At 46.9% G+C, this 24900-nt stretch overlaps 1 protein-coding gene across 5 annotated transcripts in view; it reads left to right on the top strand.

The window, feature by feature from the left end:
- Positions 1 to 24900, top strand: part of CIB2 (calcium and integrin binding family member 2) — a 141904-nt gene that overhangs the window by 8946 nt on the left and 108058 nt on the right. For all 5 annotated transcript variants that reach the window (XM_039491933.1, XM_039491934.1, XM_039491939.1 and 2 more), the window contains one exon: positions 14825 to 15451. In XM_039491933.1, coding sequence (XP_039347867.1) covers positions 15401 to 15451 — 51 coding nt within the window. In that variant the 5' untranslated portion in view covers positions 14825 to 15400. The remainder of the gene's footprint in view (positions 1 to 14824; positions 15452 to 24900) is intronic.

Raw genomic sequence — 24900 nt, 5'->3', positions numbered from 1 at the left:
TCATCCCTAACTGAAATGTAATGTTTCATGTTATCACCCCAATACCACGTGTCTATCTAAGAATATCAAACTTGTCTGTGATCCGTTTCTCCTGTGGTAGAGTAGGGACAGGATACATATACAAAAAGTCTCTCTAAATCAAAACTGTTCTTTCGCGGGGCCACCCAACAGAATTTGTCAGCAGGATGAAACCTTACATGGGAGAGCTAATTCTGCAAGGAAGAGAAGGATGGGAGAGAAATTCATGGAATAGTGGGTCTAATGGCCCTATATCCTGTTGTACCTCAGGTTCTGATATTTTCACATTTAACAACATAGCTTAGATGCACCTGGATTTGACTTTGCCTGCTCCTCTGACACTTCTACTGATTTCTGTTGCCAGGGGAGAGAGAACGAGACTGTCCAATCATGGTATCTGATGGTATCTCTTACCATGAAAAGGAAGCCCTATTTTTTTTTATATGTTTGTCAGGGAAAATTGCATGATAAAACTAAGCTTGTGAGAAAACTGAGAATACATCAGCATAATTGAAGACAGAAAAGTTGTTGTAACCTGCACATTTAATATAGTGTAATAGAAGGGACCAGGTTAAAGCTGAAGGGTGCATTTTCACTAAGTACAAAGATGTGATCTTACCTTGAATTAGCTAACACATGGCAAAATCTCATTGAAGACAAGGCGGTTTGTTTAGACAAGTTAGTAGTAGATCAAGTTATAAAGACTATGAGGGAGCCTATGGTTGACCTGCTTACTTGTGTGGAAACTACAAACTGTCTTGTCCTTGCTAGGATTTTACCACATTAGCTAGTTCAATTTAAAAAACATTTTTCCCCTAGTGAAGACAAGGCCTTAGACTATGGAAAACAACCTTAAGTTTTACCACTAGCCAGGGGTGCATGCTGCAATATGTAATTAACTCAAATTGTGAATGGCTACGCATTTTCTAAAGGTGTAGCAAAAGGCACTGCTTAGTGTGTTCCCTCCAGTACTCACAAGCCAGTGCACCCCAGCATGGCATTGTCTTATAAGAGATACAGGCTGTTAAAAGACCTACTATAATGTAACACATCATACTCCACTCTGAGTGAGACTGAACAGCGTTGAGGTTTGCCAGAGTTTGTTGGATTTGCAAATCAATCACAAACAGATCCTAACTTTTGCAACTGTCATCAGAATTTGTTAGTATTTACTGAATAGTTTGGATGAATAATTTTCAAATTCTAGGTTATTTGTAACTGCTTGCTTAAATTATTTTACTATTATTTATTAATTATATTGTGGTAGCATCTAGGAGTGCTGATCATGGTGTGGGACTCCGTTGTGGTAGGCACTGTACAATCAAAGAACATTAATTACTTGCTATTAACTTTAGTTATCTGCTATTCACAGTATATGTGTAGGCAAGTAGTATATTTTCTGCTCTCCGAATGAATGAGTGAAACTTTTAAAACAGATGACTAATGCTCTATGCTCTGCAGTATAAATGTTTGTAAATTGATTATTCTGTGTACCATTCTTTTCAGTTATGTTTGCTGATGGCACTTTCCAAGTTTGATTGTAGTTGATAAATGTTGCATAATAGTCCAAATGACCAGTTAAAGCCCTCTTAGGTACATACAGACAGAGGGAGTGATAAGAAGTTTGTACCTTATGCCAAAGTCTAAAACCTACCCAGTTAATGTAGCAAGATAACTATGCAATGATGAAACAGGTGGCAGTGTTATAGAATAGGATACTTGAGAAGAGATGGCTAATACAATAGGGCTTCACCGCTTCTGCGGTTTGTGTGTTCTTTTGTTTAAATAATTATCTACATATTATCATTATTATTATTATTTTATTGCATACATGAAGAGATTCTTCAGACTGTGGAAAGAAGCCCCAGAGATACAATTTCTCTAGCTTTCATGAATTAACCCCAGGACACATTTCATTTGAAGGCAGAGAATTATTGGAACATCCTTCACCTAAGGACCAAATTCAGGCCTGCTGTATGTGGGGCAACTGCACTGAAGTCAATAGAATTGCACCCCTTTTGCCAGCTGTGTTCTTGATTCAAGGACCACATTCTTTGCACCCTTAGAAGACAAGTTCATATCCCTTTTTCTAAATCAGTGCGTTGGGAACATCAGGGGTTTACTATTCATTGTGAATAGTCCTAGAAAGTCAAGATATGTTTCTAAAATTTACTGAAATTCTTTTAGGCCCTGCCTCAGTGAGTCCAGTGGCATTGACTTAGTTCTTGTTGACATGGCAAGTTACTACACAGAAGCCAGGGTGTGACTCTAGAGCGCACCAGCTTGCTGCACAGTAATCACCCATGTGTACACTGCTATACCCCACTGAAACGCCTCATTTATTAGACTGAGATAAGCTCAAACAAAGCATACCTCTAGACTGGCTTCTCAAACAAAGCAGCCTAGAGTGAGAAATTTGATTATCAGGTCTCCTTAAACTTCCTGCAAAAATACAGAGAGTTAGCCCATTTCCTTAGAGCCTGCCGTCCCCTTAGAAGCCCTTTGTTACAGTGCACTGTAAACCAAGGATTCAGATGTTCTCTATCAAGTTTCTTTGGGTTTGCAGGGAATTCTCCTGGGGCCTAGCTTCCCCTGGAGTCCTTTTATCCCAGCTTCTATGCTAATATTTTACTTTATTATGGAAACTGGAATGAGAGTGCATGAGGGCTCCAAAGGATCTGTATCACCTGTCATATATACAAGCATTAAGTGCTGTACAGTAGCAGATAGGAATATGCCTGTTGTGTAGAATAGGAAGCTGCTCTGTATATGTAATCCACTGGTCAGTATGTGTTACCCTTCCCCTCTCTGAATAATCAACAGGGGATATGATACCTAAACCACACTGACCAGTGAGCTCCATACTTACTCATGTCTGAGGAAGCTTTTCTCAAACACCTGAGGTCCAGAGCAGTTCAAATACTGGACAAGCTCCCACTTACATGCCTGCTACTATCTTGTCTGATGTATCAGGGATTCAACCAGTGACCTCTGGAGCTAAAAGAATGAATTACTGCAGCTTGAGCTAAAGAGCTACCACTAAGGGGAACCTGTCTATGGCAAAAAAAAGCTCTGTGTGACCTTTTGCTACCTGTTCTGATGCACTGTATTTGACTGCCATAGGTAACACACTGGTCAGTGTGTGTTACATGACACACCCTCTATGATGCACTGGGCACAGAGGGGGGACAGGTAATACACACTGACCAGTGGATTATATGCACACTATTCAGCACAATGGAGAATGAGAATTCATGTCATTGTTTTTTTGCTAGGATTCTCAAACTTCCATTATAACTTTATGCTGATCCCACTGGAGTCAAAGGCAAGCGCTTCCGTTGACCTCAAGGGGGAGCAGGATTAGGTCCTTTCTCTCCTTAAACCTACAGACAAATGGGACACCTCACATCTTATTTCCATGTTCTGGCTGCAAAGTCCTCAACAGCCTTCTAGATCATTTATCAGTCATTTGGCTATGTACTAACGTTGCCCCGATACTGGGGAGGAATTGGAACAGTAAATGTCTCCTGTGGTTTCCTTCTTCTGATGATAATGTTTACTGTAGCTGCTAATTGTACTAAGCTTTTAAAAATATGAATCAGGAATATTCAGGCAGGTAAGAAGTGAGCAAATGAGGATGCTACTATTTTAACTATAATAATCCTCTCAGCCCAAGTAATCACAAGATTAAAAGACACTGGTTCCAGTTTGTCCCTGCTGTAATTTCAGTTACTTCCTTGTAGTTGCATTGGGGATGGAACTGGCCCTTTAGATCTAGTCTGAGCTTCTGCATAGGCAGACAGCTTGAAATACATGTCTTGTTTGAGGATTGCTGTCTAACACAAGCCATCTTAATGCTAGCTACCCTGCTGCCATTTAAATCAATAGCGAACTCCCATCCATTTCAGTGGTACAGGATCTCATGTATTTAGGATAGCTTTAAAACATTCTTTAGTTTTAAGCATGTGAGTATAGTCCCTCTACAGTCAATAAGACAATTTATACTAAGTTAAGCATATGCATAAGTATCTGCTGGACTGGGACCTTAGTTCCACCTTAAATGGCCATCATTGGCTGCTGTACCTACTGACCCAAAGACTGTAGTTATAGTGTATATCTTTGTAACCTCAAAGGAACTCACACAGAAATCATGAAGTTCTGGTAATTAAGGTTTTAAACTTGCAGTGCAAAGGTAGCACAATCTGTATGAGAACAAATTGGTAAAAATCAAAATCTGCTCTTCAAAAAGGGCTAGGATTTGCTGGATATATTGCAGCAAATAACTCAATCAGCTTGGCTACAAATATATACATTTTTCATAATGGAATTCCAATTTGTGTCAATTTGTTCCATTATTAATTGTGGAGACGTTTTATTTTAAGGGGTAAGCCCCTAATTAGGCATAGTCATCATGTCTCAGGTTGCTGTCTTGTTAGATCTTACAGGTTAAGAAGGATCAGGCTATTCAGTATATAAATGGGAACCTATCAGAGTTCTTCAGAAAGTGATGGTGTTGATTCAATGGGTCGCACTCTTCTTGCTGAGCCCAGATTGGACCAGTATATCAAAGCACATAATTACAATGGTGATGGAGCTACAGAAAACCCTAAGAAAAATAAATCCCTCCAAGGGGGCCTTTTGCTGCTAATGGCTGCTGTCTTTGAATTGTACATCCAAGCAAGGTCTTGGCCATTTAGGATCCCATTGCACTTTTTGTAACACTAGCATATAAGACCTAGTGTCCTGAAGAAATGCCAACCTGGGTTGTTACATTCTGCCTGTGTTCTGGCATAAATTCCTTTGCTGTAACTAGATGCAGTGGTCTTCTTCACTTGCTGACTCTAAGGCTCCTGTGTCAGTGTTGCTGATAGTATAAAAGCTGCTATGTTACATCTTAGAGATGGATACATTTCTTTAGTAGATAAAGGCCTGGTCTACACTAAGCGGGGGGGGGGTCGAACTAAGGTACGCGACTTCAGCTACGCGAATAGCGTAGCTGAAGGCGAAGTACCTTAGTTCGGGCTACTCACCAGTCCAAACGCCGTGGGAACGAAGTCCGCGACTCCAAGGTTGACTCCGCCACCGCCGTTTGCGGTGGTGGAGTTCCGGAGTCGACCGGAGCACGTGGGGAGTTCGAACTATCGCGTCTTGATTAGACGCGATAGTTCGAACTCCGAGAAGTCGAACTCTCCGCGTCGACCCGCGCGGTAAGTATAGACCTACCCAAAGTGATCCATGTATGTACCAATACTTAATCTGTCATTCCATAGAGCACTATGAAAATTACAAAATGTGCTATTTAAAAATCAAGAAATAATAATTAAACCACTGTAGATAGCAGAGGAGATAAGGCAGCCTTGATTAATTCCTTTTACCAGCTAAAAAGCCCTTGATCATAGAATCAGAAACATAGGAAGGGATCTCAAGAAGTCATCAAGTTCAGCCCCCTGTGATGTGACAGTACCAAGTAAACCTAGAGCATCCCTGACAAGTGTTTGTCCAACCTGTTTTTAAAAACTTCTGAAGGTGGAGATTCCACAGCCTCCCTTGGAAGCCTGTTCCAGAGTTTAACCACCCTTCTGGTTACAAAGTTTTTCCTGTTATCTAATCTAAATCTCCCTTGCTGCAGATTAAGCCCATTACTTCTTGTCCTACTTTCAGTGGAGATGGAGAACAATTGATCGTTCTCTTGATAACAGTATTCAAATATGTTAAGGGCTGTTATAAAGTTCCCCCTCAGTCTTCTTTTCTCAAAACTAAACATACTATTTTTTTAACCTTTCCTCATTGGTCATGTTTTTTAGATCTTTAATCATTTTTTGTTGCTCTTCTATGGACTTTCTCCAATTTGTCCACACCTTTCCTGAAATGTGGTGTCCAGAACTGGACACAATATTCCAGCTGAGAAAAGTGGAAGACTTACTTCTTGTGTCTTGCTTACAACTAGGGTGACCAGATCACCCAGGTCAAATATCGGGACGTGGGGCGGGGGCAGAGGGGGAAAAAATGGCGGCAGAGCAAAAAATAAATAAATCCCCCACCCCCGATTCTTCCTCCCTCCGCAAGCGCTGGAGGGAGGCCCGGGAGACTCAGGGGAGCGCGGGGCCGGGGTGAGTGTGAGTCCGGCCTGGCCCCGAGCAGGCAGGATTCGGGCGCAGTACCTGGAGGGAGAGTAGGGAGTGGCCTGTGGGGCCAGGTGGCGGCGGCTGTTCTCCCCACCTGGGCAGCGGGACTTGAGAGCAGCCGCTGCTGCAGCTCCCACATCCGCGGGGGGAGGAAGTGGCAGCTGGCCAAGCTCGGCGGCTGCGGCTCTGGTGCCCACGAACCCCCCGAGCCCGGGCCTGCTGCGGGGACCCAGCGCGCACGCTGCGCGCGCCCAGCCCCTGGCCAGTCATGTCTGGGCTGGCTGCCCAGCTGGTGCAATCACGCGGGTGGCCCCGGAGTGGGGGCAGCAGGCCCCAGCCCCCCCATCCCGCTCGGGTCCCACAGGGGAACGAACGGGGCTGGGCTGCCGATGCCTCCGACGCGGGATTGCACCAGCTGGGCAGCCAGCCCAGACGCGACTGGCCAGCTGCTGGGCACAGCGTGTGCGCTGCTGGGTCCCCGCAGCAGGCCCGGGCTCGGGGGGTTCGGGCCCGGGCGCCACGTGCTTGGCCACTTCTTCCCCCCGCGTCAGTGCAAGCTGCAGTAGCGGCTGCTCCCGAGTCCCGCTGCCCAGGTGGGGAGAACAGCCGCCACCTGGCCCCGCAAGCCACCCCCTACTCTCCCTCCAGGTACCGCACCCGAGTCCTGCCTGCTCGGGGCCAGGCCGGACTCACACTCAACCCGGCCCCGCACTCCCCTGCGTCTCCTGGGCATAGCGTGCTTGGCAAGAGGCGGGGATTTGGGGAGGGATCCAATTGGGGAAGGAGGGGGCGGAATCGGGGCGGGGAAGGGTGCGAGCCCTTCCGGGCTCCGAAGCCTTTGCTTGTTTGTCCAGTGTCCTGACCTAACATTGGTCGGGATGCAGGACAAACAAGCAAATATCGGGACAGTCCCTGGTCACCCTACTTACAACACTCCTGCTATTACATTCCAGTATTATGTTCACTTTTTTTTTGCAACAGTGTTACACTGTTGACTTTCATTTAGCTTGTAATCCACTATAACTCTCAGATCCCCTTCTGCAATACTCCTTCCTAGGCAGTCATTTCCCATTTGTCCTTATTAAATTTCTTCCTGTTTACTTCAGACAATTTCTTCAGTTTGTCCCGATCATGGTGAATTTTAATTCTATCCTCCAAAGCACTTGCAACCCCTCCTGTCATCTGCAAACTTTATAAATTTACTCTCTATGTCATTATCTAAATCATTAATGAAGATATTGCACAGAACTAGACCAGGACCGATCCCTGCAGGACCCCACTCAATATGCCATTCCAGCTTGGCTATGAACCACTGATAACTACTCTCTGGGAATGGTTTTCCAATCAGTTGTGCATCCACTTTATAGTAGCTCCATCAAAGCTGTATTTCCCTAGTTTGTTTATGAGAAGATCATGGGAGACAGTATCAAAACCCTTACTAAAGTCAAGATATACCACATCTATGACTTCCTCCCAATCACAAGGCTTGTTATCCTGTCAGAGAAAGCTATTAAGTTGGTTTGACATGATTGGTTCTTGACAAATCCATGCTGACTGTTATTTATCACCTTATTACCTTCTAAAAGTGTTTGGAAAATGATTGCTTGATTATTTGCTCCATTATTTCTCCAGGTACTGAAGTTAAGCTGACTGAGCTGCAATTCCCCAGGTTGTCCTTACAGGTCTGTCGCATCTTACACACATTTAACATATGTGATTTCAGCTTTACGCGGTTGGCAAAAACAAAAAAAAAAGAAAAAAGAATTTTAATACTGTATCTGTAGTGCAGGCGATTCCGCCCGCCATTACACTCAATGTAATTTTGACTATACACAATTTTTACTTCATGCGCTGATTGCGGAACGTAACCCCAGCGTAAGATGTGACAGATCTGTATTCTCCTTTTTTATAGATTGGCACTATATTTGCCCTCTTCCAGTCCTCTAGAATCTCTCCCATCTTCCATGAGTTTTCAAAGATAATTGCTAATGGCTCAGATATCTCCTCAGTCAGCTCCTTGAGTATTCTAGGATGTATTTCATCAGGCCCTGCTGACTTAAAGACATCTGATAACTTGTCTAAGTAATTGTTAATTTGTCCTTTCCCTATTTTAGCCTCAGATCCTACCTCATTTTCACTGGCATTCACTATGTTAGATATGTAATCACTACTAACCTTTGGAGGTGGGGGAGGGAGATGAAACAAAAGTCAATTACCGTCTGTGATTTACAATCAACACTCCTATTAATATACCCAGAATGATATCAGCCTTTTTTGTAGCTGCATCACATGGTTGACTTATATTCCCTTTGTGATCCACTATAATCCCCAGATCATTTTCAGCAGTACCACCACCCATTTTCTAGTTGTACATTTGATTTTTCCTTCCTAAGTGAAGTACTTTGCATTTGTATTTATTGAATTTCATTTTGTTGAGTTCAGACCAATTCTCCAATATCTCAATGTTGTTTTGAATTCTAATCCTGTCCTCCAAAGCCCTTCCATCTTAGTGTCATCTGCAGATTTCATAAACCTACTCTCCACTCCATTATCCAAGTTATTAATGAAAATATTGAATAGTACTAGAGCCAGGACAGGACCACACTAGATCTACCCTCCCTGTTTAACAGTGAACCATTGATAACTACTTTTTAAGTACTATTTTTCAATCAGTTGTGCACTCACCTTATAGTAATTTCATCTAGACCACATTTCTATGGTTTGCTTATGAAAATGCCATGTAGGACTGTCAAAAACAAGATATATAACATTTACTGCTTCCTCCCTATTCATTAGGCCAACCCTGTCAAGGAAGGAAATTAGGTCAGTTTGGCATGATTTGTTCTTGACAGATCCATACTAGCTATTCTTTGTAGCTCTATTCTACTCCAGATGCCTACAAATTGATTAATAATTTGTTCCAGTATCTTTCCAGGTATTAAAGTTAAGATGGCTGGTCTATAATTCTGAGGGTCCTCTTTCCTACCCTTTTTAAAGATAGGTATTATGTTTGCTCTTTTCCAGTCTTCTGGTGCCTCATCCTCCTTCCAGGCATTCTCAAAGGTAACTGCTAGTGGTTCTGAAATTGTTTTTAGCTAAATAAGGAAGTACTCTAGAATGAATTTCATCAGGCCCTGCCAACTCGAGTACATGTAAGTTATCTAAATAGTCTTTAACCTGTTCTTTCCCTATTTTGGCTTGAATTCCTTCCTCCTTGTTGTCGATATTCATTATGTTGAGTATCTAGTCACTGTTAATGTTATTAGTGAAAGCTGAAGCAAAATAAGAACATAAGAACACAGGCATTAAACTCCTCAGCTTTCTTGATGTTATCAGTTATTAGCTCTCTTTCCCTGCCAAGTAGAGGACCTGCACTTTCCTTTGTTTTTCTCTTCTCCTAACATATTTAAAGATCCTCTTAACTGCCTCTTATGTCCATAGGCGGCAGGTTATATACATTTGCGGTGCTCGGGCTCCAGGAATATTCAGGGCTGGGTGCCCTGCTCCAGCAATATTTGGAGCTGGGTCTCTCCCCCGGCCCTGCCTGGATTGGGCCCCAGCCCCCACGGGCCTCCCGCCCTGCCGCATCCCTGCCTGGAGCAGGTCCCAGCCCCCGCCTGCCGCCACCCCTCCCCCTGCGTGCCCCCCCCCGCCGTGCCGCGTCCCTGCCTGACAAAAAGCAGCGCGCGCCTCTCCCCTGCCTGCTCGAGCTGCCGGAGTAGAGTGGCTCCCGGCAGAACTGCTGTCTGCTGCCCCAGGGTCGTAGTGCCTGCCCTCCACTAATGGCAAGGCAGGGTGCCCTTACCCTGCCCTAGCCCTGAGCCTCTCCAATGCCCCAAACCCTCATCCCCAGCCAGAGCCCTCATCCCCCTGCACCCTAATCCTCTGCCCCAGCCCTGGGCCCCCTCCTGCATCATGAACCCCTCATCCCCCTGCACCCTAATCCTCAGCCCCAGCCCTGGGCCCCCTCCTGCATCATGAACCCCTCATCCCCCTGTACCCTAATCTTCAGCCCCAGCCAGAGCCCTCATCCCCCTGCACCCTAATCCTCATCCCCAGCCAGAGCCCTCATCCCTCTGCACCCTGATCCTCGGCCCCAGCCCTGAGCCCCCCCGCAGCATGAACCCCAATCCTCAGCCCCACAGCCCTCCCCCACAGCCCAACCCTCTGCCCTAGCCATGAGCCCCCTCCTGCATCATGACCCCCTCATCCTCAGCCCCAGCCAGAACCCTCATCCCCTCGCACCCTAATCCTCTGCCCCAGCCCTAAGCCCCCCCACATCATGAACCCCTCATCCTCAGCCCCACAGCCCAACCCTCTGCTCTGAGCCCCCTCCTGCATCATGCACCCCTCAGCACCAGCCAGAGCCCTCATCCCCCCACACCCTAATCCTCAGCCCTGAGCCCCCTCCTGCATCATGAACCCCTCATCCTCAGCCCCACAGCCCTCACCCTTGCACTCCCTCCTATCCCCAAATTCCCTCCCAGAGCCGGCACCCCGCACCCCGTCCGAGGCCCCCACCCCAGCCCAGAGCCTGCACCCCTCACCCCCACCTGCACACCCACCCCCTGCTCCAGCCCAGAGCCTGCACCCAGCACCCAAACTCCATCCCAAAGCCTGCACCCTGTACCCCTCCTGCACCCTAATCCCCAGCCCAGGATCTGCACCCCAGACCTCCCCCCCCCAAGCCCCAGCCCAGAGCCTTAGGTGGGGGCGGAGTTTGGGGGGGGGCAGAGTTGGGGGGCGGGTTCTGGGCACCACCAAAATTTCTACAAACTTGCCACCCATGCTTATGTCCCTTGCTAGATGTGACTAATATTGTGCCTTAGCCATTCTGACTTTGTTCCTACACTCTTGTGCTATTCTTTTGTACTCTTCCTTGGCAATTTGTCCTTGTTTCCATTTTTTGTAGGATTCCCTTTTGACTTTCAGGTTATAAAAGAGCTATATTGGCCTCTTACCATTTGTCCAATCTTTCCTTCGCATCGGGATAGTTTGCAGTTATGCCTTTAATATTGTCTTCTTGAGAAACTGCCAGCTCTTCTGAATTCCTTGTTCCCTTAAATTTTCTTCCCATGGGATCTTACCTGCCAGCTCTCTGAGTTTGTTAGTCTGACTTTTGAAATCCATTTTCCTTATTCTGCTGCTCTCACTCCTTCCCTTCCTTAGAATCATGAAATCTAACATTTTATGATCACTTCACCCAAATTGTCTTCCATCTTCAGATTTGCTACCAATTCCTTCCTGTTAGTCAGAATCAAATCCAAAATGGCTGTCCTCCTAGTTACTTCCTCTCCTGGATCTCCTTTCACAAACTGTTATAGACGCTCAGAGTTGACTGTACTGGTTTCTGTTTATCCTCAAAATATAATTCTCAACCAGAGCCAGTTTTACAACTTTTCGAAACATATGTGAGAAATGCCCACTAGTACTAGTTTACAAGCATAATACAGACCTCTGAATGAGACCATGTGGAGAACAGACATTATCATTTGGCAAGTTGCACCTACTAACAAATTGTTCCCCGCCTCCATAAAACACTGTCTGATTAACAGACGCTATTCTTGCTAATACTTCAATCAGGATGTTTAGATGTGAGCTTAACAGGTATACTTGGAGATACTTAGCTCTTTCATCCATAGTTCTCAAAGATCTTTATAAGGTGGGTAAGTATCATTTTTCCCATTTTATAGAAGGGGAAACCTGAGGTACAGAGATTCAGATTAAATTAAGACCCAGATTTTCAGAGGTATCCACCAAATTTGGGTGCCTTAATTTTCGGATGCCCAATTTGAGGCAGCTAGAGTCTCTTAGGGCCTGCTTTTCAGAAATGCTGCCACCCACAACTTCAGTTTACTGATGTGGGTTAAAGCTGGGCCACCCCGACTGTATTTTACAATCTTCGTTCTTGCCATTTCTTGTTGATACTGGTGATTTTTTGGGGACAGGAGGAGAACTTGATCTCATTGCACCTTGAAGAAATAAAAATAATTTGCAGTCAGAACAATAAAGGTCAGTTTTGCCATATAGCAGGTTCAACCCTCTGATTTTCTAGTGGGTCTTTATCACATGCCAGATCTCAGCAGCACTTAACTCAGCATTTACACTAGGTCAGGGAACAGGTCATGCTATTCTAGCTTCCTCCTTTAATATTTTCAAACACCTCGACTATATATTGTTTGATCATTAGATTGTTATGTTTTCAGTATTAAAATTCAGATGTCTGCCACTGTTGTTTGGCGCTCATTAATAAGTTTTGGCAAATGCATTGCCATCTGCTAAACTCAAACCATTAACTTGTAAAAATGCTGTACTGTCTTGTACCTTTAGAGCACCGTAATAGACTAATACTGTATTCCAGTGAATCTAGTCTTGCATGCCTACTCATCATGATCTGAATTAATTGTCTGCCTTGGAACATCATATGGTTCAGGAACTCCCAGAGCTTGTTTACTACAGATTTGATACATGTACTTTTAATGCTACTATTATAGATGGTACATAGCGACTGGAAATGGGAAACAAAGGCAAATCTTATTTCCAGCACCCAGCCCAGCTATCAGGCCTGGGTAAATGGGTCTCTACAGGGAGGGGAAGAGCCCTAGGAGGGGTCCGGGTCAGGAACATTGTTAATATTGGACCCATGAAGTCAGACCTCATGATATGCAATGTGCTCTCACTGCTATCTGTTAAATATAGTTTAGTGAATTTCAGTGCTGGGTAAAGGTGGTGGATCCAGCCCACCAGCCATTGTAAGCCAGCCCTCAAGCTCCCGCTGGGGAGTGGGATCTGGGGCTTGTCCTGCTCTAGCACTTCGGTTGGGGGCTGCTCCACATGGCTCCTGGAAGCAGTGGCATGGCCCCCCTCTGGCTCCTACATGTAGGGGCAGCCAGGAGGCTCCACTCTGCACACTTCCCCTGCCCCACGTGCCGCTCCTGTAGCTTCCATTGGCCGGGAACTGCCGCCAATGGGAGCTGCAGGGTGGGTGCCTGCAGCTGGGACAGCGTGCATAGCCACCTGGTCGTGCCTCCGCATAGGCACCAGAAAAGGGACATGCTGCTGCTTCCAGGAGCTGCTTGAGGTAAGCGCCACCCAGAGACTGCACTCCTGAGCCTCTCCCCACACCCCCAACTTCCTGCCACACCCCTGATCCCCCTCCCACCCTCCAAACCCCTCAATCCCAGCCCAGAGCACCCACCTACTCCTCAAACTCCTTATCCCCAGCCCCACCCCCGCCGGAGCCCTCACACCCCTCCCCACAAATCTCCCCGGAGCCTCCTCCTGTACCCTGAACTCCTCATTTCTGGCCCCACCTCAGAGCTCTCTCCCCCAACTAGGGCCCTCACCCCCTCCCACACCCCAACCCCAATTTTGTGAGCATTCATGGCCCACCATGCAATTTTTATTGCCAGATGTGGCCCTCGGGCAAAAAAGTTTGCCCACCCCTGGCCTAACCAGTGTATTTCAACCATGATCTGGAGGGAACATCTGCAAGGGTGAGAAAAGGCTTAGTCTCCATAATGAATTCAGTCCTTGGCTTCTGCTATCACTGCCAATGGTTGTGATGCCTTTTTTCTATGAACTGGTGTCCATTAGGGAGTGACCACCGATTTACAGTATTTCACATAAGGCCACCAGTCTGAGAAATTCTCTTTGCTAGCCACCAAAGCCTTGATTTTCTCTGTTCTGTGCTTGTACTGAGCCTGGCTCAGAGACTGTAGGGGATGCAACATACTTTGCAATGCTGTCCCCTTCCAGAACAGATTAGAGCAGCCCTGATAGCTTTCCTGACTGCCAAATGTCCTATCAGCATAGATGATGTGCCACAGGTCACACCCTGAACCAGGAATAGACCGGGATTTGTACCCTAATTGTGGGGGGGGGGAGAGAATCTGACTTCAGATACCTTGGTTCCCTTAGTGCCTTGCAGGGCCAGATTTAGGGGCAAGCGATCCAGGCAACTGCCTGAGGTGCCAGGCTTTGGGGGCATTGGGGCCGGGGTGCTGTTTTTGTTTTATGACTTTGATGCACAATGTGTGTGCAAATTTATCGTCTTATATTACAGGGATAAATCATGCATGCAAATCATGCATCAAAGTCGTGAAATGGGCTACAAATGCAACAAAAGTAAGGTATCCAAAAGTTTAACAAATGGAGGGGGCACCATTTGGTCTAGGGTCAGGCCTGGTGCCTTGTTCTAACCACTAGGCATTGCTGCCTGTCTATATGCATTATTGTATGCAGTGGCGCTGTAGCTGTGTAGATCCCCGGATATTAGATGTAATATTTTTCATTGGACCAACTTCTGTTGGTGAGAAAGACATGCTTTCCAGCTTACACAGAGCGCTTCTTCAGGAAGAAACTGTAAAGCGTCTTTCCCTCTCACCAACAGAAGTTGGTCCAATAAAAAATCTTGTCTCACCCACATTGTCTCTATGCAGTCTTCATTCAGTTATTAAGATTGTTCTGAAGAGTTTGTGTCGGGGGCAGTGGATCCCATTCTGCTAGAGTGGCCAGGGGGGTTATTTTTCAGCTGCAGACAAGCTAGTTGTAGTTTGCCAGAAGCCCATTCTGCTTACAGTAAGATGGCCAAGAGGCTTTTTACCTCTGGTTATTGTTCTTAGCACACTGAGCATGTTGCCTGCAGCCCCTCATGTTCCTGTATTTCCCTTGACTTTTAGCTGAACCCAGCGCATGACAGCATTTCCCCGCAATAAAAATCCACACTTGGGTCCTGTCCCTGATGGACTGGAGCGACCCAGCCAGCCTGTCTTGCTGGCCTCCTGCGGAATATAAATGAGTTATCGGGCGACACCTAGTGGTTCAGAGCTACTCTTACAGCGGGAAGGTACAGAGAGGGAGTGCCGCGGAGAGACAGAGACCGGGGCAGCAGAGAGCTGGTTTCCTTCTGACACTGGACGCTCCTCATCAGTTTTCACGCCACACAAGCTCTGTATTGTGCTCGAGGAAAACACAGGGGAAAGGACGATGGCACCACCATTTCTGGGTGACACCTGCCTGGGATTTTAACCTTCTCCCTCCTAGCACATCAAAAACCAGCCTTTGCCAAGGTTCCCAGAAACGACTTCATTGCTTCTTGCTAGCCGGACAGGTGCAGGCAAGTGCAGTTCAATGCGGGCTTGGGGATTTCTTCAGCACGATCACAAAGTGTATATGCTCTAAATGCCTACAGCACTGAGGACTCTTGCAACTTCTTATGTGATGCATTTGCACAAAGGGAGAATTCCTCATTTAAGATGGGTAATAAGCAAACGATATTTACTGATGAACAGCTAGATGCCTATCAGGTAAGATTCCTAATTCTGCATTAAGGAGAAGGGGGTAATCTGAATGTGCTGCTCTGGTTTTTGATGTATGATCCAACTTAACTTGTAGGGACATGTTTATCCTTTGCTGTCACTCTCCCTCACCTCTTATACCTGTTAATTAGACAATTAGTGGGGGGTTCTGCATGCATATAAATCCAGTTCCCTATCCCGGTGCAAAAAGAACGCTTCCCCCTCCACCAGGAAGGGGAATCAAATCCCAGACATGAAAGGCCAGACAACAGAGATTAAAGTTTTTGACCACAGTGATAAATGATAGGTTTTAGAGTGATCCTTGCATTGAGCATGTTTTAAAGAGATTGTATCAGACACACTTGCACTTCATGTCCCTGATTCCTTCAGTGGCAAGGAAATTTATACAGGTCAGTTTCACGTCTCCTAACAATTATGTAAAGCACTCACTGCTCTTTGAAGAGCTAGAGAGGTGTTTCAGTTTTAATCCCTTAGATATGGTTGCCCTAGGTTTGCTTCCACTTCTGGGTGGAGATATTCCTTCTCCCCCTGACAGACAGAGATCTGCATTAACATTAACATCTTGGCACAAGCTGGCAAATGTTAGAGCTGAAATGCCATCTTAATTCATTACACTTCATCTAGAATTTGCAGCCCATACCTTTCATAACATCGGGAAATTTATCTCAGACCCTTGCGGTAGTTAGGCACAATGGGTTGAGTTAGCCTATGGAATTTCTCTTCTGCAGGAGGTCATAAAATTAATTAAAGTCACTGGCTTTTTAAAAGGGATGGATAATTTTATGACCAGTAATAACGTTTGTTTTTATGCATGTTAAGATAAGGGCACTTGAATCTCATGCTTCAGGACATCAGCTAATCACCTTATGGGTCAGGAAGGAATATTACTCACATAGACTGTGCAGATAGGTAGGCAAAGTGTTTTGTTGCTTATTTGCCTTCTCTGAAGTATCAATTATTGCACATTGCTGGGAGCATGAGTGAAGGAGCAGGAGACCCTATCCTGCGTATCTCACATAAGCGGTCTCATTGAGGGTAGCAGGGCTACCTGCATGAGTAAGGCAAACAAGATTTAGCCTAAGGATGGAGTTTCAGCCTTTTTCTTTGAATATCCCAACTTGGGTAAAGTAATTGCAGGTTCCAGTTTACTCAAGCGAAAAGCCAAATTCCCTGTGCTGGTTAATTCCCATCTGTGGATGAAGGACTTTTATAATACCCACCTCAGAGCTTCCTTTCCATTCTTCTCTGAGGACAGATCCAGGGGATCAGTGTTTGGATCCTCTAAATCTGTACGGATTTTGGGAGAACCACTATAGCCCTGGGGCATCCGCACAGAGAATTCTTTCCTCCACACTGCATTGTGTTCTCCCACTCTTCACTCTGGCTTCCTGCTGACCCTAGACCCCTGAACTACAGGAGCCATGTGGAGTGTTCCACAGGGAAGAGGAAGAAGCCACATAATTCCCTGCATACTCCAGAATAATTCCATTGAAGCTGAAGATTTACATCAGCATAAGTGGGGCAAGATGTGACCAAGAGTATGCAGTAAGTTATGCTGTTTTTCTGTCATGTATTTGGCAGTGGCTCCATGGCTGCAGTAACTTACATGCTATGCTGTGTAGATTTGGGGAGGTGGAAAATAGGCTGGAGACCTGCTGACCCACCTGCCCCCTTTCCACCATTGAAATTCTTCAAAGATGTCTCTGTTGTGCTGGAGGAAGGGGAGCATGGAGCACTGGGCCCACAGCTTTTTAAAATGTGGACTTCCCATTGTTTGGAAACAGCGGGTGGGAATTTCAAAGGGGCCTAAGAGAGCTAGGATGCCAAATCCATTGAGCCTAGGAGTTCCAGATCTAAATAGAAGAGCCTTGACCATTTGAGATAAAGGACCAATTCCTTATAGTTTATGGAGTATATAGATTAGAGTACTCTTGATATGCACCTGTGTGCATGTAACTCACAGCTGGTCTTTATAAAAGAGAGAACTCACCTCAGCAACATCAGGATTGTGGATTAAAAACATTACTCATGGAAATGTTGTAAAAACATTTAAAATGGACCTTGCAGCTTGATCAATTCTTATTTTACACTTTTGGTAATTGGAATTAGGTAGCTTTTTTCCCCTCCTCTATCTATCTAGGCCAGGGGTATGACAAGCTGATTTTCATTTTTCATTGGCACTTACACTGCCTGGGTCCTGGCCACCAGTCCTGGGGGCTCTGCATTTTAATTTAATTTTAAATGAAGCTTCTTAAACATTTTAAAAACCTTATTTACTTTGCATACAACAATAGTTCAGTTATATATTATAGACTTATAGAAAGAGACAGTCTAAAAACATTAAAATTTATTACTGGCACACGAAACCTTAAATCAGAGTGAATAAATGAAGACTTGGCACACCACTTCTGAAAGGTTGCCGACCCCTGATCTAGGCATTTGTACCATACTCATCACAGTGGCATCTGAATGACTCCTTGGCAACTGAGGTATTGCCTTTTTTATACATGGTACTTCAATAGATCTATACCATATAGGCTTAAGGAGTTGGTCATTTAGCTCTTGCTTTTAGATCCAGAAATTTTGGGTTCAATCATCCAAAAGATGATCCTTGTGTCATTACACTATATAATGTGTTTTAAGGAAAGGTTTTTATAAGTCTGAAGATGAATATTTGACTGAAACTGTTTGTAAGAGAGCTATGTAGTTTGACTTGATCATATTTAAACCTTCCCCATCTCTTTTTTTAGTGAAAGATGGAGGCAACCATCACAATTCTACAAAGCTACAAATCTCCTAATACCTTCTCCTATCATTTGGCAGCCCTTATTCCCTTAGTGTAGTGCACCAGTGGATAGCTCTTTAAATTATCATAAACGCATTGAAAAGCTTTGGAAATTTAAAGGAAATGGGCTTTTGCACAGATTGGTTTCCCAGGAGAACTCCATGTCAGTTAAAAACTATATACTAATAGGAAAGTGAATCCTGCCAGGCTTTCTGCTTTCTACTGCCATTGCCCTATGCTCAGGTTAGTGAAATCGTTTTAACTTACAAATGCAAAATAGAAGTAAGGTCTCAAGGAGAAAAGAGTAAACATTAGTGAATAGAAAAGAAACATTTCTCTAACAAAGTGTATTTTAAGATTGAGCTTTTAAAAGCTTCCTAAGGGGCAGTGAACACTCAATTTCCATTCAAATGAAACCCCTGTTGGCTTTGAAAATCCCATTCTCTGTGTCTAAGGGCCAGATTTTGTCACCCGTACTCACACTGAGTAGTACGTACCTGACATGATTTTGTGGGTGCTCCCATGATTTCATTCAGACCATTTGTGGGCAGTTGTCTACACATGCAAGAATAAGGTAGGGTTTGAATTTAAAGCAGAATAGCTATTCCAGAACACTTCCACTTTCACAGATAATTTGGATAAGGTAGGGTTTGAATTTAAAGCAGAATAGCTATTCCAGAACACTTCCACTTTCACAGATAATTTGGAAAAGGGCACTCTTATTCTGGAATCAGAGTGTCCACACATGGAGTTATTCTAGAATAGCTATTCCAGAATAACTCCACGTGTGGAGACACCCTAAAATAAGCATGTGAGGAGTCCCGGTGTCTTCACTGGAGTCAGACTACACACACACACTCACTCACTCTAAAAGGTAAGTATATATTTAAGTGTTTTCCTGAACTGGAGCCGTAGTCAAGATTATGCTTGTGAAAGCTGCCACATTGACAACCTGGCAATCAAATTCTTATGTCTATGCACTGAGCATGTCAAGCTCAGGCAACACCATTGTAAGGTTCCTTTCACCATACAGCTAATCTGTGTCAGCCCTCAGTTTGGGGGATCACAGCTACGGTGGGAGGGTGGTTCTGTCTTGTGTCATTGGCCTTGAGGCTGACACTTCCAAGTTCCAACTGTGATGTGGGCAGGGGTGAAAGTAACTTAAAGGACTTACTGGTACTCCGGAGTCCTTAGGAGGGGCGGAGCCTCAACTAGAAGAGGTGTGGCCTCTACCAGAAGAGGCAGAGCCTTTAAATCTGCAGGTGCTTTAAATCGGGATTTAAAGGGCCCAGGGCTGGGGCTGTGGTAGCAGCAACTGGGAGCCCCAAGCCCTTTAAATCACCCGCAGAGCTACCAGGTGCAGAGGGGGCTGGGTGCCCCGGGGGTGATTTAAAGGGCCCAGGGCTCCAGCTGCTGCTACCGCAGTGGAGCCCTGGGCCCTTTAAATCACCATCGGAGGGGGCCCTGGCCTCTGGCGGAGCTTTAAAGGGCCTGGGGCTCTGCTGCAGTAGCGGCTGCCGGGAGCCCCTGGCCCTTTAAATCACCACCCGAGCCCCGCTGCCGCTACCCCAGGGCTCCAGCAGTGGGGCTCGGGTGGCAATTTAAAGGGCCCCAGAGGGTAACGGCAGTGGGAGCCCCGAACCCTTTAAATTGCCACCCAAGCTGCGTTGCCGGAGCCCTGGGGTAGCGGTGGCAGCCGGTGGCTCAGACAGTGATTTAAAGGGCCCGGGACTCTGGCTGCCGCTACCACCCCAGGCCCTTTAAATCGTCCCCAGAGCCCTGCTGCCGGAGCCCTGGGGTAACGGTGGTGGTGCTCCGATGGCAAGTTAAAGGGCCAGGGGCGGTACTGGTGGTCAAGCCCCTGGCCCTTTAAATCACTGCCAGAGCCACACCGCCACTACCCCAGGGCTCCGGCAGGCTCCAGGGATGATTTAAAGGGTCCAGGGCGGTAGCGGCTACCAGGGCCCCAGACCCTTTAAATCATCCTCGGAGCCCTGCTGCCGGAGCCCTGGGGAGGCAGCGGTGGGTTTCTGGAGGCTATTTTAAGGGCTGGGGCGGTAGCAGCTGCTACAGCCCTGGATCCTTTAAATAGCCGCCGGAGCCCCACCGCCGATACCCAAGGGCTCCGGGAACAATTTAAAGGGCCCAGGGTGGTAGCTGCGGCAGGCGCCCCGGGCCCTTTAAATCGCCGCCTGAGTCCCGCTGCTGCTTCACCAGGGCTCCGGTAGCAGGGATCTGGTGGCAATTTAAAGGGCCTGGGGCTCCAGCCGCTGCTGGGAGCCCCAGGCCCTTTAAATTGCTGCCAGGGGAAGCCGATCCGCCCCGGTATGGTGCACCAGCTCTTGGCGATATGCCATACTGGGGCGTACCGGCTTACTTTCAGCTCTGAATGTGGGTTCCTGCTTGCTAAGAACTAAGCTGCAACTTCCAACTCATTACACATATGGCAGGGAACAATGGTTAGCTTTTGACAGGGGTGAAAGTAAGGTGGTATGGGCCAGTATGGCATATTGGTAAAAAGTGGCACCAGTACCAGCCTCTCCCGCCTTACTTTAAAGCACTGCCATGGCATAGGGACCCTGCTTAAAGTGCTGTCACAGCAGCGCTTTATCCTTGCTGTCCCTTTTGCACCCCCCAGGCTGCCAACAGGGGGAGGGGGGCAAAAAGAGCAGCTGCCCCAGGGCTGGCGATTTAAAAGAGCCTGAGGCTCTGGCTGCTGCTGCGGTAGTGGCAGCGGCAGCCAGAGCCCCAGGCCCTTTAAATTGCCGATGGAACCCCGGGTGGTGCAGGCCAGGCAGCATGGATGGGCTGGTTGGGGGATACTGAGCCCCAGCCCCGCCCCTTCCACCCAAGGCCTTGCCCCTTCCGGGGGGGCAGGAGCGGGGCATAGCCACCACCGTACCGGTAAGTTTTCAATTTTACTTTCACCCCAGGCTTTTGATTAAGGCTAGCCAGAGCTAGACTTGAACTCAATGTCTATGGCTCTGAGCCAAAGCCCATAGAAGTTAGTGGGTGTATCTTCACGGAGTTTAATGGACTTTGAATCAGGCCCCTAGAGAGGAAAAGTACAATGGCAAACCCCTGAACAGATCAACTGTTTTTGTAAAATAAACAAATGGTATCACTTCTAATTGCAATATTATGCTGCCACAGGGGAAACAAGAAAATAAAATAAGGATTATAATCTACTGAATAAAGAAACAAAGCAATTCAAAATAATAAAGAACTATAATAAAGCAGTGTCAATACCATAGACTGGCCTCAATCTATACCTGGGTGACCAAAGTGCAGTTACTGACTCCCTGTAAATTAGGTTTGAATACGTCATTGGCCATTATGGTTCACTGATAACTCTTGCCACTTGCTCACATTCTGCGCCTCTCAGAATCTTTCCATTCTGGGTCATAGTTCAAGCAGCAACGCATACGCTGGATGTCATGGATCTCTCATGATGGCATCACTCAAAAGAAGTTGGACCACATCATCACACATGACAGGCGTCTCTTCACCTCCTGTAGAGTATATCATGGTGCGAAGTGTGCTGCAAATATAGACCACCACCTAGTGGTTGTCCGCATGACGTTGACACTCTGACAAGCAAGTAAGCTCTCTGCAATGATTAAGAAGTTTGACATCGACGCACTTCTCTGTGTGCCAGGTTTAGCTAGCAGGTTTTGTATTGATGTCAGCAATAGATTCTCAGCTCTAGCCGACCTGCCAGATGATGCTGAGGTTCCCTGGTCTCTGTTTATTTCCATCCTCCACTAATTCACTGAGCAGATGATCGGCTATAGAGGGGGCCTTCCAGACAATTAAATTGAAGGCCTCAGCCTGCCAGCACAGTGATAAGCGCTCTTGTAATCAGCTGAAGCGAAAGTTCAACACCCTGGCACTCTGCAATCCTGAGGCATATTATAACCAAGTGGCGGATGATGCTAAATTTGGCTTAGTCAGGTGAGGCTTAAAACCAGCATTCTGCATGATCCGCAGCCTCAGCAGGCAAGAGATAGTTGCTACGAATGCCATCCTGAAGAACAGCTAAGGCCATCCATGTAAATTGGATGATGACATGCTCTCCCACTGGGTGGAACATTATCATAGCGCCCTGAACCACCCTCCAGCTGCCGCTTGTTCAGAGCTGGATGATTTGGCAGCCACTGTGATTTTGGACCCAGACATTTGTACTGATGCACCAACTTTGGATGAAGTGAAGCCCAGGCCATCTGCAAACTGAAAAATAGATGCGCAGTCAGCAGGGGCGGCTCTATGTTTTTTGCCACCCCAAGCACGGCAGTCACGCGGATTTGGCGGCGTGCCTGCGGGCGGTCCACCTGTCACGCGGATTCAATGGCATGCCTGTGGGAGGTCCGCTGGTGCTGCGCCATCGGTGTCCCCGCCGCTGAATTGCCGCCGAAGCCATGGGACCGGTGGACCTCCTGCAGGCATGCCGCCAAAAGCCGCCGGCCTGCCGTCCTCACAGTGACCGGCAGGCCGCCCCCCACAGCTTGCTACCCAAGGCACGCGCTTGCTGCGCTGGTACCTGGAGCCGCCCCGGCAGTCAGTGCTGATGACATCCAGAGCTGCTAAAATGTGCTATTGACCATGTAGCTGAATCACTTCTGGCCATCTTTTGCCTGGTGTGGTGAACTGGAACATTGCCAACTGCCTGGAAGGACGGTATTGTGATCTCACTTTATAAGGGCAAGGGACCGTGCAGTGAATGTAAGAGCTACAGGCCAATCACCTTGTTGTCTGTGCAAGGGAGAGTGTATGCGCATGTTCTACTGGTGCATTTGGGACCCTTGCTGCATTGGGAGAGTCATTCCCAACAGTCAGGCTTTACAAGGAACAGGTCCACATTAGATACCATTTGGGCCCTCTGCTTGTTGTCAGAGATACACCATGAGTTCAAGAAGCCCCTGCATGTACTGTATGTCAATCCTAAGGCTGTGTTTGATTCAGTTGACTGAGTTGTGCTTTGGAAGGCTTTAAAGGGCGTGGGTATCCCAACCATTCTGCTGGACTTGATGAGTGAGCTGCATAATGGAACCACTGCCCGCATATGTTGGGGGAATTGGATGTCGGCACCTTGTAAATCAATATCTGACGTTAGGCAAAGCTGGGTTTTCGCCTCTGCACTCTTTTGTCAGGCAATGGATTTCATAATGCAGCATTCTGTCAGGCCCAGAGACATTAAGATCGTTGACCTCTCACTCTCAGACCTTGACTATGCTGATGACATTGTTCTTCTAGTACAGATCCCCAACAGGTTTTACGAGGCATCCCAGCAAATGGAAGAAGAGTCAGCTAAGGTTGGCCTCCATGTTTTGTGGTCAAAGACAAAGCTGCAAATTCTAGGACCAGGTCCACCCATGACTCCAATCTCTTTGAATAATGAAACTGTCGAAGCAGTCTCCAGCTTTTGCTATTTGGGTTCTATACTCATCGGTTCCTCCAGTTCTCACATGGATGTTCTCCATCGGATTAGCATCACAGCATCTGCATTGGGTTGTTTACAGTGAATATGGAATCAACATGACCATAGCATGACAACAAAGTTCAGGATCTATTCGAGTTGTATCCTCTCCATACTGTTGTACAGTTGCAAAACTCGGACACTATACTGCTCAGACTGGGCAAAGCTGGAGGCTTTCCACACAAAATGCCAATGTCGTATGTTGGGCATAAAGTGGAATGAATTCATTTGTAATGCAGTCCAGTCTACAGACTATTGGGGCCATTGTCTGAAGACACCATCTTACACTTTTCGGACATGTCACAAGAATGCCACAAGATGTTCCAGTGAACACTACTTGGGAGGGAGTTTAGGTGCGGGAAGGGGTGCAGGACTGGGGGTTGGAGCATGGGAGGGGCATGGACTCTGGGAGGGAGTTTGGGTGTGGGAGGGGGCTCGGGGCAGTGAGTTGGGGCACGGCAGGGGAGTGGGGTGCTGAATCTGGGGGGTACTCACCTCAGGCAGCTCACCACAATTGGCGACCAGCCCTGGCTGCTCCTAGGTGGAGGCGCAGCTAAGTGGCTTTGCGCGCTGCCTCCGCCCACAGGTGCCTCCCCTGCAGCTTCCATTGGTCGTGGTTCCCAGCCAGTGGAAGCTGCAGAGCTAGTGCCTGGGGCGGGGCGGGGGCAGCACGCAGAGCAGCTTGGTGTGCCTCCGCCTAGGAGCAGCCTGAACAGGTTGCCGCTTGCGGAGAGCTGCCTTAAATGAGCAGCACCCAGATCCAGCACCCTGCACCCCCTCCCACGCCCGAACCCCCTGCCCTGAGCCCCCCTCACACCCAATCTCCCTCCCAGAGCCCATGCCCTGCACCCCCTCCCGTGCCCCAACCGCCTGCAGGCCCCATGCCAACTGGACTATAAACTGGAATCTCAATGAAGATCAGAAATGACAGTTTATCAAGCTTTCCGGTTGGTGAAGTGCCAGATAAAATAGCTTTTACTGTATATGCTAAGTAGTAATAATAATAACAAACAGCTGAGCCATTGGCTAATGTTAGTCTGAGCTAAAAGCTATTTCACATCCCACATGCCCTCCTTTGTAAAAACACTGATCACTACAGGGTTAAAAGATCAATTGATAAGAGCGAGGTACTGATCTGAAACAAATTACTTTTATGGCCTACCAAGAAACACCATT

This window comes from Mauremys reevesii, linkage group 10, assembly GCF_016161935.1.
Source record: "Mauremys reevesii isolate NIE-2019 linkage group 10, ASM1616193v1, whole genome shotgun sequence".
NCBI lineage: Eukaryota > Metazoa > Chordata > Testudines > Geoemydidae > Mauremys > Mauremys reevesii.
Note: the sequence above shows the minus strand (reverse complement) of the source record. Positions and strands in the feature narration are given on the sequence as shown.